The sequence below is a fragment of the Osmia bicornis genome, chromosome 6 (genome assembly GCF_907164935.1).
Source record: "Osmia bicornis bicornis chromosome 6, iOsmBic2.1, whole genome shotgun sequence".
NCBI classification, from domain to species: domain Eukaryota; kingdom Metazoa; phylum Arthropoda; class Insecta; order Hymenoptera; family Megachilidae; genus Osmia; species Osmia bicornis.
The window spans coordinates 3,984,909-4,002,959 of record NC_060221.1 but is presented as its reverse complement, the minus strand read 5'-3'; the positions used below and the strand labels follow the sequence as shown (position 1 = coordinate 4,002,959).

General features: G+C 34.9%; 3 protein-coding genes across 8 annotated transcripts in view; 2 read left to right on the top strand and 1 right to left on the bottom strand.

Annotated features, from left to right (window-relative positions):
- The window catches only part of LOC114880438 (kinesin-like protein KIF13B), a 57,343-nt gene extending 44,302 nt beyond the window's left edge, over nt 1-13,041 (bottom strand). For all 6 annotated transcript variants that reach the window (XM_046286167.1, XM_046286169.1, XM_046286171.1 and 3 more), the window contains exons 1-2: nt 12,728-13,041; nt 5,487-5,574 (exon numbers count right to left, since the gene is read on the bottom strand). In XM_046286167.1, the coding sequence (XP_046142123.1) occupies nt 5,487-5,574; nt 12,728-12,782 (143 nt within the window). In that variant the 5' untranslated portion in view covers nt 12,783-13,041. The remainder of the gene's footprint in view (nt 1-5,486; nt 5,575-12,727) is intronic.
- Nucleotides 13,042-13,272: 231 nt separating this feature from the next.
- Nucleotides 13,273-15,754, top strand: LOC114874694 (DNA repair protein XRCC1). Its single transcript, XM_029184219.2, is given in 4 exon segments — nt 13,273-13,845; nt 13,942-15,077; nt 15,079-15,333; nt 15,408-15,754. Coding segments are annotated over 3 exon segments (1,479 nt in total). The 5' UTR covers nt 13,273-13,845; nt 13,942-13,992; the 3' UTR covers nt 15,547-15,754.
- Nucleotides 15,755-15,825: 71 nt separating this feature from the next.
- On the top strand, nt 15,826-18,049 carry LOC114874695 (proteasome inhibitor PI31 subunit). The gene is made up of 5 exons (XM_029184223.2): nt 15,826-16,187; nt 16,487-16,636; nt 16,727-17,007; nt 17,485-17,637; nt 17,778-18,049. Exons 1-5 carry the CDS (start codon nt 16,041-16,043, stop codon nt 17,902-17,904), a joined length of 858 nt encoding a protein of 285 aa, XP_029040056.1. The 5' UTR covers nt 15,826-16,040; the 3' UTR covers nt 17,905-18,049.
- The last annotated feature ends 2 nt before the right edge of the window (nt 18,050-18,051 follow it).

Sequence of the window (18,051 nt, the reverse complement as noted above, 5' to 3'; positions counted from 1 at the left end):
TTTTGCAGCTACCATTTACAAGGGAAACGAGCGTGTAATAATTATTTTATAATGGCAATTTACTACCACATCAGGTACTCCAATTACCTCCATCAACCTGATCATCGATAATCCTTAATTGACTATTTGTTAGAAAATAATTACCAAGATAATGAACCCTACTTTCTTTAGTATTAATAACGAGTAAGCACTTAGATTAAATTAAGATATAAAATGTATTCTGAATAATTACAATTTTAACGTGTCATTCTGACACTGAAAATAATTAAAATTCATAAACTTGAAATTAAGGAACTCGATAATTTATTCAGAATTTCTGACGATCTAAGCTGACAGAACTTCGAGCAAACTATTTAATCTGATTAAAACCGATTTGCAATTCAGTTTCCTCTATTTATTTTATAGAGTTTGATAGTTTGGTAAAAATGATACAAACAGCTGTTCAACCACGTGACTAGATACTTAGTAATTTCTATTTCATTGTTGGACGTAATTGAAAAGCATTGTGCTCGACTTATTACAAAACTCGTTTGATTACGTAAGAATTGAGTTTGGTTACGCTTTGAAGGTGAGGAAGAAAAAGGAAAACGTATACACGTGTGCCGAGGAAATGAGTCAGAATTCGGAAATTCACGGCGATTGTTGAAGGAAGATTTCTATTTTGCATGGACGAAAGGTATTAGAATTCAGAAATAGTGGTGGGAATTATTTAACGTGGTCACTGTCAGAATTAGAAATAGGTATTTTGGTATTTAGGTATTTGGGTACTTGGGTGCTTGGAAACCTAGATACTGAGGTATTTGGATACTTGGGTGCTAAGATACTTGGAGATCTAGATACCAAGGTATTTGGGTACTTGGGTGCTTGGAAACCTAGATACTGAGGTATTTGGATACTTGGGTGCTAAGATACTTGGAGATCTAGATACCAAGGTATTTGGGTACTTGGGTTCTTGAAAACCTAGATACTGAGGTATTTAGATACTTGGGTGCTAAGATACTTGGGAACCTAGATTCTGAGGTATTTGGATACTTGGGTGCTAAGATACTTGGAAACCTAGATTCTGAGATATTTGGATACTTGGAGACCTAGATACCAAGATATTTGGGTACCTGGGTCCTTTGGAACTTGAGTACATAGGCATTTGGATACTTGGAGACCTAGATACCAAGATATTTGGGTACCTGGATACTTAAATATTTGGGTATTTCAACACCTAAATACTTAATCATATGAGCACATAAATGATCCACGAATGGGTTAAAAGAGAAAGTACCTTGATTTTCTATTTCCTCGCCATTTAATGATCATAATCACAGATTCATCGTATAACTGTTATGAAAGAGATTGCGAACTAGGTGAAAAGCAAGCCTGGTTTCTTACTCGAACCTTAAACACGCTCGTTTTTCCTCGACAAATGAAAGCGCGAATGATTGCAATGTTTCATGTGAAAAGATTACTACAAAGTGAATTTCGAACTAGAAAATCATATTTTATTTTGCTACAATGTTGAAGTTTAACAAAAATAACGTTATAAAGTTTCTAATAACACTTTTAATACAAAATCATTAATTTTCCATTGAAGCAAACAAGGAATGAATTTCAATTGGGATATTTCGAAACAAAATTCACTGATAATTGAACGTACAATACAGTGTTAATCTGACAAATCGTACGATCAATTAAAATTGTATCACCTTCAACCATTCGTGGATTTATTAAATATAGATACACCAACATTATTTTTACCTCCACTATTTCATCCTGAATAATGTATCATTTGAATAGCTGCTTTAATTATTGCTTGATTGTCAGCGCGTTTATTATGACACAAAGGATATTGAGAATTTTAATTGCCTAATTAAACATCTATTGCACGAAGTTATTGATAGCCCCATTTTCCCAGTGAACACTTGAAAAAGAATATTATTTACTTTTCTTTCTTTTAATTATCCAATTCAAGCATTCTTATAAAATAACTGTGGAATCTAGTATCGTGTATATTTCTAATAATCATCTTCCATTTGTATGTTTAATTTACATTAATTAAATCCAGTCTCGCGTCAGACATTCAAAATTCAAACAAAACTACACCAGCAACTTTCTCTTTATTATATTACACTGTGCTACACTAGAATTGAAATTCACCACAATTGTTACCAATTTCAAAGAGAATTTTCCAGTTCGAAGGAAGATCTGCGTGTGCTTGCTAACGAATCCTACACCCCGCTGAATCTCCTTCTTTTTTATTATATTACAATTAGTGAAAACAAAGGTAGAGAGAGATTACAAAATAGAATTCTGTAAAAAATTAATTACAGAATGCACAATTCTATCCTTGCCAATATGAAATTATTTTAACCGAAGTCGATGTAAGACTTCGGAAATGGGACGCAAGGGTCTTGAAAATTTCTAGACGACGTCGTTTGAAAATGTTTTACGGGAAGGAAAACAAGCGAACCGTCCATGACACGGATGGATTCATAAAAATTGCAACGGACGAGTTTAGAAACTGATCGATGCCAGGAGAAACAATCTTGCTGCTCAACTTCTTCATCTGCTCGACTCTCGATAAAACGGTCCAATTGCATTTTTACAGACCGACAAGTGTCTTATATATTTTTTATTTTAGAATTTTATGAAACATCTAAGAATCTGAAAAATCATTTCAAACAGGCAAAAATAAAATGAAACACTTTTTCTTAATTCTTTCAATGTATTAGTGGTGCGTGTCGTTTTTAACAATGAAAGGGTTAAATTCATCTACGATTACAAAACAACGAAACCGCTATCAAGTATTGAACTTGATCCAATCACCAATGGCTCGTTACTCGCGATGCAAGGTCCGACTTCTAATGAGCCAACACGCGCACGAGTTAATAATTATGCGCTTTTTTTTTTCTAACCGTCATGCCTGTTTATCATATCTAAAGTCACGTCGAGAAATCTTACGCACGCCCACTCGCGGTTACCGCAACGCTGGTAATTAACACGTGGAATAATTAACCGTGAATAATCGGGACACGAAGGGCAGTTTCCGTAAAACGTTTCCCTAGTACTATCTTATCTTGTCTAACTTTCTTTTGCATGATTACACAGGTATAGTCCCCGGGGTTGAAAAACTTTAGACAATTAATCTGTCACACGTGCGCTCGTGAAAATATCAAGTTTTGATTAATAAATTATTGGAAAATTTTATAAATCAAAATTTAAATAGTCGTACGAAAATTGAGCAGTTAATTAGCGAGAGGTTAATTAATTAATTAACTTCTCACATGTGTACTCGTGAAAGTGTTAAATTTTGATTAATAAATTTTTGGAAAATTTTATAAATCAAAATTGAAAGAGTCGTACGAAAATTGAACAGTTAATTAGCGAGAGGTTAATTATTTAATTAACTTCTCACATGTGTACTCGTGAAAGTGTTAAATTTTGATTAATAAATTTTTGGAAAATTTTATAAATCAAAATTGAAGTAGCCATACGAAAATTGAACAGTTAATTAGCGAAAGGTTAATTAATTAATTAACTTCTCACACGTGCACTCGTGAAAGTGTTAAGGTTTCATTAATAAATTTTTGGAAAATTTTAGAAATCAAAACTGAAGTAATTGAAGGGTTAATTAACGAGTGCACTACAAAAATAGGAAGTGGTTGAAATTTAAGGAACACAACTTGCCTATCGAATACCTAGTCTCAAATGATTCAGAACGGGGTGAATCATCGATGCAGATTGGAGAAAGCTACAAGCAGTTTATATACTTTCCGAATCGAACTATTTCAAGTTGAAGGATCCAGACCATGAAAGATAAACGATACTTCCGTTAACATTAATACACGCCAGAACTGGCAACCTGTCTAGGACTTTCTATCCTCTCGGACTTGCTATATCTCCCTCAAGATTCATGGGCTCGACGTCAGCTTCAATTCCGAGGAATCAGCGAAATAGGACGTCTCTAGATGCCTGTTACATTTTTGCAGAATCTTTTTCATAGGCCAGTTTCATACAGAAACGTTTCGATGATCCGTCAACAAACTCGTTGAGAAATAAAAAAATATATAAAACGGACCTACTTTGCATATCTCGTATGCTCATCTTGTATTTTGTACTTCTTTAGAATTCTGAATATTCTCTTTAGTACACAGAAGTTTGTTTTGAAACGATGATTTAGAATCTGCATGATAATCCTACATTTTGACTCTACTTATTTGTTTTTTATTATTTAAAAAATATTCAGATTTATGTTTCCATGTAAGTTTCCAGAAATTCTTTGACAATATTTACATATTGTAACGTAGAATGAAATGGAAAAGTATTTTAGAAAAAGAAATAAATAAATATTAATTCAAATTTTCCCGCGTAAACGTTTATACGCAATTGGTCCGCCCCCGCTCTATATATATAAGGCCCCTTCGCTACACAGTCAGTATCCCTTGGGACGCCAAGGAGTAAAGATGGAAGACCGGGGCATCGCCATTTTTCTCAGGGAAACCTGATTTAATCTCAAGTGTACAGAATAAAAAATTTGTAAATTTATCTAAGTTTAATAAAGCGTTAAATTTTCCTTTTGTCTCGTAATGAAACCTTCCGACCCAGTATCCAGCTCTCGAAATTATTATTCCAAAGCGTGCATACTCGTTGAATAATTTCAACGAGCAGCCGCACAATAGTGCTATGGATCCCGTGTGAATGGCCTGACTGAGAATCGTTCAATTATGCAATAACCATTCGTCCAACTTCGACGGAGGCACGAAACAAAGCTTCTCTATTCAACTGAAATTTTCCTTTTCCAATTTTCCTCCTAACCGATCGTAATCGAATGTCGTAGATCCTGACAGGACAGATCTACGAGATTAGATATAAAAATTCGACAGGGTAGGATTTCGAAAAATCAAAGGGTTAACAAGTTCGGAACCGGGGTAACAGGTGCACCCTTATTTCTGTGATTTATCGAGAGTAGATATACCCGAAACGAACCGAGAATGGTAAGACAGATAAAATCCAAGTGTATCGATCTTACACGTCATATCTCCGCGAACATTGCCAGCACTCGAGGCTCTTTCGAAATGCACTTTTGTCCCGGATGATATGGGAAATCGTTCGAGGACGTGTCATTGCAAAGTTTCGGGGAAAACAAGAGCTGACGCTATCTACGCTCACGCGTGGGAGTAGGTGGCACCGTTTCGATGCTGAACAACGTATTGTTTCACGGTTTACAACGATATCAATAATCTTTGCAAGCGAGAATTTCACAGAAGAAAATTATTCTATAGCTGCTATGACACGGCACGTGGAACTCTATTTATATCTTACACGACTGTTATTCAAATTGAAATATTTCTACTCGAAAAGAAGATATAAAAAATTATTCTCGACCTTATATAAATATTATCCTCATCGTTAAGTTGAACCGTGGGTAATCCCACGGATGATGGAATTAAAATTACAAATTAATTTTGAACGAGGTGGAATTGAAAATCACTCACCGTTCGATTTTGTCCATCGTGGTGGGATGCTGCAAGACGGTTTGCTGTCCGGACATTTCGACCACGCATTGCGTACCGAGTTCCAGCTCTGAAACAAAGAAAAATATAAAATTAGTCGAATTGAAAATATAGGAACTTCACGGAGTATGAAATGAAAAATGATAAGTACACGTATATATACGCTAATGAGACAAATGTGCAGTGTCTGTTCGGATGAGACGCGATCGAACGAGAATCCTTCTAACGGCAAAGGAAAAAAAAGAAGCGATGAAGCAACGACAGACAAAATGAGGGATGATCGAAAGAAACAAGAAGGCGTAAGAAGCAAGGTACGATACAAGGAAGCCATGCATGTGGTAACGTCTTATGACAGTCGCGAGTCATAACGCTCATAACATTCAACTCAACGTGCATACGTAATCGTGTAAGGCAGCAAATCCATACTAAACGACCGCTCGCCTTAACTTTATTCAAACGCTCGTCCGGCCGCACAGATCGATCCGAGTAACACATTGTGTTCATTCATGACTCACTGATCGCTTCGTACGAACCTTCTTACACTTTGAAATTTTCTACCAACTTCGCTTTTTACCTCCATCCATCGCTATTATCGATCCATCCCTTCACCTCGCTTAACACATTCCCTGCCACGGAGGGACTCTCCTGCTCTAACGCCATTTCATCACAGAAAATTATTACAAAATAATACTTGCGATACGTCGATTTAAAGTTTAAAGTCTCGTGAACATCACTGTATAAATGTTTCTTTGAAATTTTCAATTTAAAACGAATGGTTATTGATTGTATCGAAAATAATAACTCTTTGCCATTTGAAGATAAAATTCATGGAATTCGTTTTTTATCGAACATTATCACGAGGAAGAAAGTTAATTAGCAGAGGACCCATTGACATTTCCATCGGTGTTCATTGACTGGATGTTCACGCGCGAGCGCGTGTCGTACGCGGCGATTTATCGAGCGTGTCCACGCATAGCGAGTACCGTCTTAGAACTTCTAATTGCTTTTCTTACCGGATGTGTCACCGCTTTGACTGATTATATTTGATGATAGCAAACTTCTTATCCAAGTAATTAACGGGTGATTGTATATTTCATCGAACGCCAGTGAAAATTATTTATATGGAAATTAGTGTGCCATGGATGGATTGCGAGAGGATTGTGAATGGGTCATAGGCGTTCCATGAGTGCACCACGAATGGAACTTGAATTATTTCAATTCTGTTTTAATCCTTCAAGAATAATGAAGGATTCAAGTGTCCTCACCGAAAATAATGCAACAAAAAAAAAGAAGGAAAATTTCCTCCTTAATTTCATTCATCCTCTTTTTCCATAAGGTTAATGTTCCAGCTCAGTGCAATTAGATATATCTTTTAATTTCGTTGTACCCTCGTAAAATGTCGGTCGACGGAACAGAGGATAAAAAAGGAAATTTTAGAGAATAAAAGGAAAGAAACTTGTTCCAAAGTCTAATTAATTGAAGGAAGCACCAGTTCCTACTCTTTTCGAGGACACAAGAAAGGTATCGAAGCAAACCGTCCAGCGACTAATGAAAATTGAAGAAAGAATTAATGGAACGTGTTAATTGGCTTCTGGAGACACAAACCACCTTGCGATGATACTAAAAATGCACAGTATCTTTATTTAACGTTTCCAATATCCTGTGACCCACATAAATATACATCTAACAGAAAAATATATTTCTGAGGGGAATAATTGCAATTTCCATGTTTCCCTCCCATCGATCACCTCATTATTTTCCTTCCAAAGAATTTTCCTCTCAGATTGCTTCGAGAAGCGAACCAAGCATCTCGAGGCATCTTAAGTAAACACGGTTTTCGTTTTCTTCGAATCCATCTGCTGATCCAGGTAGACAGGTGTTTCATACTGGTTTCAGGTCCTCGTTACGCGAGGCACTCGTGGTAGAAATTCGAATATTTTTAACCCTTTGCTAGTCTCAGCTGTACTAGAATCTTTATTTTTTAATATTTATATCAGGTCTCCTATGTTAGTTGATATATACGTATGAAAATATATCATTCTACGTTTAGAATGATATTCAAGTGCTCAGCTTTTGCTGTGCCACCCAGTACATACACTGGCTTTAAAAAAATATTCAGGTACAACAAGGTGTATGTACTGTACATAAGGGAAGGCAAAGTAAAGCCTCTTCTCTGGTAAAAAGTAAACGCGTACACACAGGGAAATTGCGGTTCTCTTTTTCAAAGGGTGTGTTTCTATGTCCTTTCTCTATTTCACCCGGGCTTTTTTTTTACAAGCGGTTAAATAGAATAGCTGCTCTTTGCGAAATACGAAAAGGTATCCATAAGTTTTCATAAAAAATTTCGATCAAAATATGTTTTCTTACTGTAAAAATGAACGACTTGAGAGAGAATGAAATTGATAAATAAATGACCTTAAATAAACTGCTATTTCAAGAAACGATAACGATATCTATGAGTAACCGCAATGATACCAATGATAGAATTATGAATAATATTTGTTATAATTAGTCTGAAAGAGTAGATATATTAAACTTGAATTAATTGTGATTTTTCAAAAAATGAATTTTAGGAAATGATTCTATGAACATTGAGGGTGATTTTCAACCCTTGGATGGTTATACTATTTTTGGCACGCGCTAGCAAAGAATATTCCCTTCCATCTTCAGTTCAAGTGGTGTTAAAAAATAACACCACTTGAAATGATTCTGGGTTTCAAAGAAAGAAACGCAGACATGCTTCTCGAGAAGAGCTTGAAAATTATCCTAATCGCTCTTGTTTCCAATTTTAACATTTTCATTTGTTAATTTTAAATCTGATGAATTCAACAAATAATGATAAATGCGAATACAATTGCTACTCCAATATTATTTTAATAATTCCAGCAGTGTAATGTTCTTCGTTAAACAGAGTGACTAATACATGTCTTATCAATTTCTGTTTTCATACAAATTAAAAATGTAGTTATGCCAGCAGATGTAGCTTATCCTATGACATTTTATTTCAGAATGTCCAATATTAACAATATAATAAAATACGTTTCATTTACACTAAAATAATATGAAATACGAAATTAAATTAAAATTCAGGCTTTCTCCATGGTCCGCCATCCGAGGGTTCAACAGAGTATTTGTTAAGAATCGAAAATTTTTCTCTGTTTAAGGAATTTCATTGCATCACTGCTTTTGCAATACGATCGATCGAAGCCTCTTATTACTTTCTGAAGTTGTTGCAATAATTAAAGTATATAGTTGGAGTTCTTGATAACACTCGAGTTTCTTATCAACCAGTAAATTGAGTCTGAACCGCTGTCGCTGTAGCTTGAATTATTAGTAAATTTATTTTTCATTTTCCGAGTACTCTATCATGCCCAATTATTTCTCAATAACTTATCATCTAAATTATTAGGTATACCAATTCATTCGGGGCCTTTTCATTTTAATTACAAAATTATTTTATTAACTCCTTCAGAATATCTATAAATTCGGCAATCTTTCATCATACCACAAAGAAAATTGAAACTGAAGTACCGTTCCCGTGAAATCGTTGTTCGAATCAGTTCAGCGAAACTTCCACGAGGAATTATTCACCTGTCGCCTCGTGTATCTATCGAGATATCACGAAATCACTGATAACGGAGCGCGTTTATCAGCGACGCTAAAGTATTCCACGTTTTTTTCACGATAACCTTTACCTGCTCGATAGACTTAATGGATCTATTGATACGCGGCGCTAACGTGAAATATCATCGTCCTTTTTCGAAATTTCGACGCTAAATATCCGCTCACCCGATATCGCGAACTTTTCAGAGACGATACCCGTGTGCCGTAACACTCGAGCATCGCCTATTTACCACGCGATACCGCGTGAACGGCATCGAACGCGTTAACGAAGGGTGAAGAGAATCGGTAGCTTTGAACCCGCGGAAACCTTCCTCGGAATCCTTGGCCCAGATATTCGCACGTGATCGAATGCCTGGTCAGCGTTTGCGCGTATATGATCGAACGAGCCGTTATAGGATGATAGATAAAATGATGACACACCGTGAAAATCACTCGTCTGTGTTCCTCGAAATGCCCGCTTCACTGATTAACAAGTCTATCAAACAAGAGGGTCCTCGAAGGTTTTGATAACCCCAGGGCCCGAGAAATCCTAATCCGCTCCTATATGTAACTATAGCAGTCTTATTTTTCCCTATGAGAAAAATTGATGTCTAGGGTGCAAATGCTTCTCTTAGTTACAATCAAGAGTAGGAAAAACCAGCCTCCATTTGCACTTAATTTTAACCCATTAGCGCCAAAAATATGCATATACAGTGTGTCCCACGTAACTGGAAACACTCCAATATTTCCTAAACTATTAAAGATACAGGAAATTGCTTTGGTGGTCATTGCATGGTAAGATGGAGCAACATCTTGACGTAGACAAATTTTCTTTTGCATCATTATTTTCAAAAATATAATGGCAAAGTATGGTTTTTTAAATAGAACTATATATTTTCTTTCGATCATTTGATAGTGCTTTTGAAATCGAATCCATTAAGCTTGCATGTATACACTTGATTTTCATTTGTTTACGAGATATTGCACTAACAAATTTGGAGATTTTTCACGGGAAAAATTCCCTTCAGTGGGAAATATCAGCAGGGGTCCTGTTCGCGCGTAAAGTGCCGCGTGTTAAGCAGTACCACTTGAAATGAATACCACGGGCGGCCAGCGGGACGGCAGGCCCAAACCTTAGATGCGAACAGGACCCCTGCTGATATTTCCCACTGAAGTGAATTTTTCCCGTGAAAAATCTCCAAATTTGTTAGTGTAATATCTCGAAAACCAATGAAAATCAAGTGTATACATGCAAGCTCAGTGAATTCGATTTCAAAAGCACTATCAAATGATCGAAAGAAAAATATATAGTTCCATTTAAAAAACCAAACTTTGCCATTATATTTTTGAAAATAATAATGCAAAAAAAAATTTGTCTACGTCAAAATGTTGCTCTATCTTATCATGCAATGACTACCAAAGCAATTTCCTGTATCTTTAATAGTTTAGGAAATATTGGAGTGTTTCCAGTTACGTGGGACACACTATATATAACTTATCCAGCCAAAAATTAAAAAAAAAAAATTTGGCAGTTAATGGGTTAAAGGAACCGAGAGAGAGCCTAATTTAAAACCTATCATTTCCCCATATAATATGATAAAGAGAAATAACTTAAAGTTCTTTTGATAATTATTCCATTATACAAGATACGAGGTATTAGTCACCGATGACCTCCCACAGTCGATGTGTTAATACTACGATGTTGACATTATTCATGTATTCATTGTACGCGCGTAAAATTCACGGGCAATGCTAATGATGATGTTTAATGACGTACGCTCATTAACCCTTTTTCTACTAGAAACGACTGTAGTCTGTCGCGGAATGGTCACCGGCTGTGATAATTAAAACAGAAAATTTGCAAATCAAATCTTATGTGATAGTTTGGCTAAACTTTAGGAATCCAATGGTCCAAAAGTTATGAATATGTAAATTTCGATATTTTTAATATACTTTCAAGGTTAGTTCGACGCTATATTAGTGAATGATCTGTCCACTGAATGATATTGCTATCTTCAGACAGAAGCACGTGGGCGACGTTCATTTTGGCGGAATAATTCAAATGTCTATCTACGTGTATTTGCGCGTCCTAGGTTAGGTTAGTTCTTTTGACAGCATTCTGATACTCGACTCCGCGGACCAATCATGTTACAGATAGAAAACAATATGGCGTCAGACTAACCTGTAAGATACGCTAAAAACCCTCAACTTTAGATACATATAACTTTTAAACCGCTGAATTCTTAAAGTTAGAAAATACATTTTTGGATTCTACGCATCGATAACCATTAAATGGCAAATAAAAAGATCAATAATTTCGTGTATCTTAAAATAAAACTTAACCTAGAAGATAATATATTACACAAATATTGTGCAAAGTATGCCGCAGTTATATTAACGAAAATAGAAATGGTATATCGAATGCTGGTAGCGAATATGTTAACGATATGCTAATCAGGAGACGAACATTACCGCCTTACGTCAAAACGATCGTTGATAAACGTGGAGACGCTATCTACCTGCTGGTATCTCCTACCTAGAATACGGTAAAACGAACAAAAACGAAAGCAGAAAAACTTAGCCAGCTGTCAGCTGTTTGGCAAAAGAGAAAAAAGACTTGGCAACAATAAGAAGGAAGCCTTATTTTTTCCTCAAACTTACAAAACTAATTCGCGATAAATCATACTCGCGTTATCGCTCTCAAACGTCGCTTCAATTGTTTACCAAAGATACACAAAGCGAAGAGCAAAATTATACCGACAAAAATTATTATTTATTGAAAATTAAATTTTAAACAATTTTTAAAACGAAGTTATCTTGGTTCAATGATTTTCTAAGCTAACAAGTCAACAACGGTCTGAAGGAAAATCAAACATTAACGCACACCGATTTGTTTTTATCGAGTCGCACTGATAATCTTCACTAGAGATAATGAAGTTTTTTTTTTTTTTTTAAGAACTCAGCCTGTTTCTGATCGGTGAAAATTCAATGTCCGAAGGTCGTGGAGAGTAACGTCACCGCTGGCATTTTGGTCACATGTTTGTTCTTTGTCACGCGGTTTTGCCGTGCGACAGATGAACAGGTACGGTGCGAGATCGTTTTGCAGGAATGCGTGAAAACGGGTGGACAAAAGACCGTGAACGCTTGAAAATCTTCCACGGATCTCGCTTGCTGCGGTATCGGTATTAACGAGTATACAAGCTAGGGAGAAGAAAACGTCGCGGATGTATGACCGTAGAATCTATACTTTGGACAAAGAAGCGACAAAGATTCAACTAGTAAACACTAGAGAAGTGGGTCTTTGAAGAGGAGGGCTTGCAATCTACACTTTATGCACGCTTCCTTTTCATCGGGACACGAAGCTTTAGATAAGAGGAACATTAAATGATAACGAAGCAGTTAATCGTTTAGCAGGTGTAAAAGAGCGATTCGTGTATACAGAACCGATGGGAAAACGTCATTCTGTCAAAACGTACTCCGATCGTAGAACGGTATCGAAGGTCGATTTCGAAATCGTCAGTGGATAATACATTACTCAGAGCATGCACGATGATTAACGTTACGATGATGGGAGAAAGTATAGGAGAGAGAGTATAATGATTTCTTTGAAAATTACATACCTCTGCGATTGAACGGCCGAACCCGAACGGCAACCTTTATTTTATCCGTAGCCATGATTTCACACCGGTAACGCACACTGTATAATTCCTCGATCACAAGGAACTAGCTCGATGCTTTTGTATACACAAATATAATATTCACACGATCTTCATAGCGCTACATTATTCTCAACCCATACCGCGAACTTTTCATATTTTCAAACGACACTACGTCTCACCGAGCCCATGACACACTTCGCCATATTGCTTGAAACTCGTCGTGCGCCAGACGACGGTCGTCCGTCCTATCGAGTGAACGTACTTTCGAGAACTGCCGCTAGGAACGCTTGCGAGCCGCGCCGCTGTGACGTCACGCCGGTGGTAGGGAGAGCGCCTAGTGGGGGAACATTGAACCGCGTTATTCGAAACGCCCATTTCAATGACGTGTATTTTAAACTTTATCTATTTAATAAACCTCCCTATTATCTATAATTTATCGTTTATTTCTTTAAAAGAATTTCTTTATTATTACATATGTATATAATACCTACTTTGATTCGCGTGTACAAAAATTTTATGGCTTAAAAGTAATCTAAATAATTGGAAATTAGTATTAATTTATTAAATATCGAATTTCATGTTTGCTTGAAATTTATAAATGATTGGAGGATATTACCTTGCGTAGGTCTTGCAAAAAACACGAAATTCGCTTATTTTATGAAAAAACTTGATTTTCTACTTTCTTAATTTCACCATTTACCGTCAGATGGTGATGCTATGTTTTTAAAGCGCGCATTTGCGTTTTATTTGACGTGTACCTACGATCTTTTTATATATTTTAACGTAATTGTGATTTTATTGAGTATTTTTTAATTATTCATGTAATACTCTTACGTATTGTTTATAGTATGTAAGCTTTATCAAATTAAATGCGCTAAACTAACTTACTATTCGCTTCCCTCCAAAACTAAAACTCGATCAGTCTGCACTTACATTCCCGCGTTATGATAAAACTATGAGAACAATGAATGTTATTATATGATAATGTAATTGTATTGAAATACAAATAAAACAGTAGATAAGCAATAAACATTTTGGATCAAATCTTTTCATTTGTTATTAAGGTATTACAAAAGAATGTAGGTTATAGTTGCACTTGATATCTACTTTGTAGTATTAAAGGCGGCATACTGAAACAATTTAATTTAGTAACACACTTATATTTTATTTTACAGATGTTGTAAATTGTGGTTCCTTCACAAGAGGACAATCAAGATCAGTAAACAATGATTATTAAACTAGTCAAAGTAATAAGTTGTTCTTCTGAACATCCATCTTACCCCGTATCTAATCTTCTTCAGCATCGTTCAAATGGGGGGTGGAGATGTGCTAAACCTGGAGAAATGCTTGCTACTGTTGTCTTTCAGTTGGCAGAACCATCATGTATCACAGGATTAGATATTGGTAATTATCGTAGTTGTGTGATAATTGTTACTGCTTCTACATCAGCAGAACCTGACAAGTGGGTCCCAATTGTAAACCATCAATTTCTGACACACGATGAAGCTGCAAATGGTAAATTCAGAGATCAAGTGCAAATATTCACAAAGAAGGAACTTAATCCAGAGACAATAAAAATAAAATTTGACCGTGTCAAAGTAACTTGTATGCAGTCTGCAAATTTAAAAGAGTTATTTGGCTTATCTTTCATTGTATTGAAAACAGAAGTTGTGGTTGATTTAGGATTGGATGTATTTGGAAGATTTAAACTGAAACAGCCAGAAGAGAACAATGCTAAATCATCTCTGAATGATTTCAAAGAGAAATACTTGAAAATGATTGATAACAAGAAAACAGATTACAAAGGAAGTTTACTTGCAAAAGTCAAAGAAACTGGGATGAGTAATTTTTCTAAGAGACAAGAAGAGGACAGGGAACCAATGAAAAGACCTTTATTAGAAAAACTGGAGGCAGGAAAAGCTGAAGAAGTGTTTGGAAAGAAAGACACAGATTCAACTTCAAATTCATCTTCATTGAATAGCTCTAAAGTCAAAGATGAAAAAACTGCAACTGATGAGTCAGTAGTGAGAACTCCATTTGGGGATATTGTACCTTCACCCTCATCCAAAACAAATAAAAAGGACACAAAAAATGAAAATGAGGCTCATAATAAAAATTCTAGGAAACGTTCCTTAACTCCGGAAGAAAGTTCGTCAAAAGAAAACATAATTAAAAAGAAGCAAAATTGCCCTCAGTGCCAAGATGAATCAAAAAACAAAATTTGTAAAAATTGTGGAAAAGTGCCTCCACCCAAGTCTGTAGATATACCAGAAAGACCTGCAAAGAAGAAAGCTGTGAAGGCACAGAAACCAAAAAAAACCATTTTCTAAACTTTTTGAGGATGTTTCATTTTCACTCAGTGGATACGTTAATCCACAAAGGGATGAAATAAGGAGAAAAGCTTTTCAAATGGGAGCAAGGTACATTGCTGATCCTAATACAACTAATAAAAAATGTACCCATCTAATTTGTGCCTTTAAAAATACTCCAAAGTATCAACAGTTAAAGGACCATTCTAAAATTGTTTCACATGATTTCATTGAAGATTGTTTTAATGAAAAAATAAGGTAAAATTATTTTTATTCTAATCATTGAAAGAAAAGCAATAAACTCATATGTACATTAAACAATATTTGTACAGATTTCCGTGGAGGCGTTACGCTTTGGATAGAAAAGCAAGAGCTGAACCTGAAAGTGAAGAAGAAATTGTAGGTAGTTCATCACCACCAAGAACATCTAATGTATTTGAAGAAGATACTGATTCGGATTCGAATTATTGAACAATCGTTCATTCATTTTGCAACATACAAAAAATAACTGCTGGCACAGAACTTTACTCAATATGTACATAATCAATTAATTTTCATGTAGAAATATTTTATTTACGGATGAAATGTAATGAATCTGTTAATATAATCTCAATTTTTGTAAGCTTTAAAATACAAGTGAATAACTATAAAATGTATTTTAATAAAAATTGTTCCCTAACTTTTGATATTCTAATAAACATTTGAATGCATTATGATTCAACTTCAGGGATTCGTTTGTTTTACGTCACGATCAATTGTCATTAAACAAACTAATTTTATTAACAAAATGTTGAAAAATTTAACGTAAATTAAGAATATGAAATTCGATATTAATTTTAAACTCGGCGATATGTAACTTAAATTATTCAAGTATTGCACTTGTTTCCGGAAATCAAAGCAGTCGCATGCAACTGTCAATGGCGTAAACTGGAGAACTTCAAAACTGTCCATCATTTACGATCAAAATGGTTGATGAAAATAATACGTTCGGTTTTGAGCTTATGCAATCGATATATGATAATCAGATAGCGAAAAAAGAGGATGTTTTAATATTGTTTGTTCACTGGTATCTGATAAAACATGGATTCAGATGCCTAGGGCTTGGTGATTCGGTAAGTTACGTTGAAAATACATTTACGCGCAATGTCGCGCAATACAAACGTTTTGTCTAATAATCTTTTATATTGTTTGTTACTATAATTAAAAAGCAAGAACTATTATATTGTTTTATATGAATTTGTAGTACGTCATTTGTAAAGGTTATATCGTTATTTTTGCAAATCTGTCAGGCTAATAAATTGTCTTTTAAAAATGAAATTTTTAATGCAATCATCTACTGTCATTGCGTAATTTAAGCAATTATAAAACCTAGAAATATGATTCTTAATGAACATATGTTTGTTTCTTTCAGAAAGCATTTAATGATTCAGAGAAAGGCTGTGAATTATTGCCAGAAGGATGGAATACACGTCCAAATTACACATTTCGTTATATAAACAATAAAAAATTATATATATTGCATGGTATAAAATCTGATGAGGATCTGCTTATAAATCTATTGGTAATTAAAAATTGTATTTATATATTAGTATTGTTATTGATACCAGATTCTATGAATAATAATGAAAGTTATTAATATTTTACTTTACAGAAGGTTGATGATCAACATGTATCCAGTGCACAGTTTCCGATAAATCAAATTGTAAATAATCTTCATGGACCATTGGAATCTTTAATATCTTCCTATCAAAGCGTCATAAATATAATTCAAAAGGAACTTATTGACCCTGTGCTTCCTAATAACACTGCAGAGGGTTCTACTCAGACAACATCAGTATGGAGAGAACCACGCAGAACTGATTCTTACAGTACTCCTGATCCTTTAAGGGTAGGACCAGGGGGCTCACGTCCTTCATCTGTACCTGGTTTACGGTAATATTCGCATCGATTCATAGAAAATGAATATATATAATTTTTGCCTGAAAACGAAGAATTTAAAAAATACATGTCGTAATAAAGGATAACAGGGAAATGATCGAAGAATCGATGCGACTTTAATATAATACATTAGTAAATAATACGTAAAACATCTTTACAGACCTCTCGTGATGATATAAACCTGGAAGACATTTTATCACAGTTCGAAATTTGAATTTCTGTCATCTATTTTCAAGCACAAAAAAGATCAATCCCTTATTTATGAAAATTATTTGAATTAGAATTCTTAATTTTAGCAAGTACAGTTGATCCTACAAGTATTAAGGGTACAAAAGTTTTCATTCTCTCCATGATCTGTTTATAATGATAAATTAGCTATTATTTTTGTATAATCTTTCAAATTCTTTGATTAATAATTAATTATTAAAGTAATCACAATTTTGTCTAATAAAATGTATGTTTGTTTCAAAGGGATCCTGCTGCGGATCCTTTGAACGTAGGATCTGCCGATTTAAATCCATTCGCTCGTGGGGGCGGTGGCATGATCTATGATCCATTTCCACCGCTTCGTAATCCGGTTAATCCACGAAGACCGGCTTTAGGAGTTCCTGGAAGACTGCCACAGTTAGTTGAAAACCATAACAGCAATACAGTAGGCGCTTGATAATTTCCCGAATGCAAAGAATTATCAAACGCTTACTGTACGACATTTTATTACAATTTCTTTTCTTACAATATATCATAAAAATGTATTTATATTGCAGAGGAGCAGTTCCTCCTCATGCAAGGTTCGATCCTTTTGGTCCTCCTGATATTGAACAACCCAGACCACGACAGGATCCAGACAATGATCATTTACCTCCTCCTGGATACGATGACATGTTCATGTAAAACTAAAACAATGTACTGACAGGAAATATATATATCAGTTTAACGTGTAGTTTGTACACAACTATCGATCTTTATCTAATTTTGTATAAAAAAAAGAGAAAACAACGATATTTAAATAAAGCATTTCTGTTGTTTGTAAAAACAATG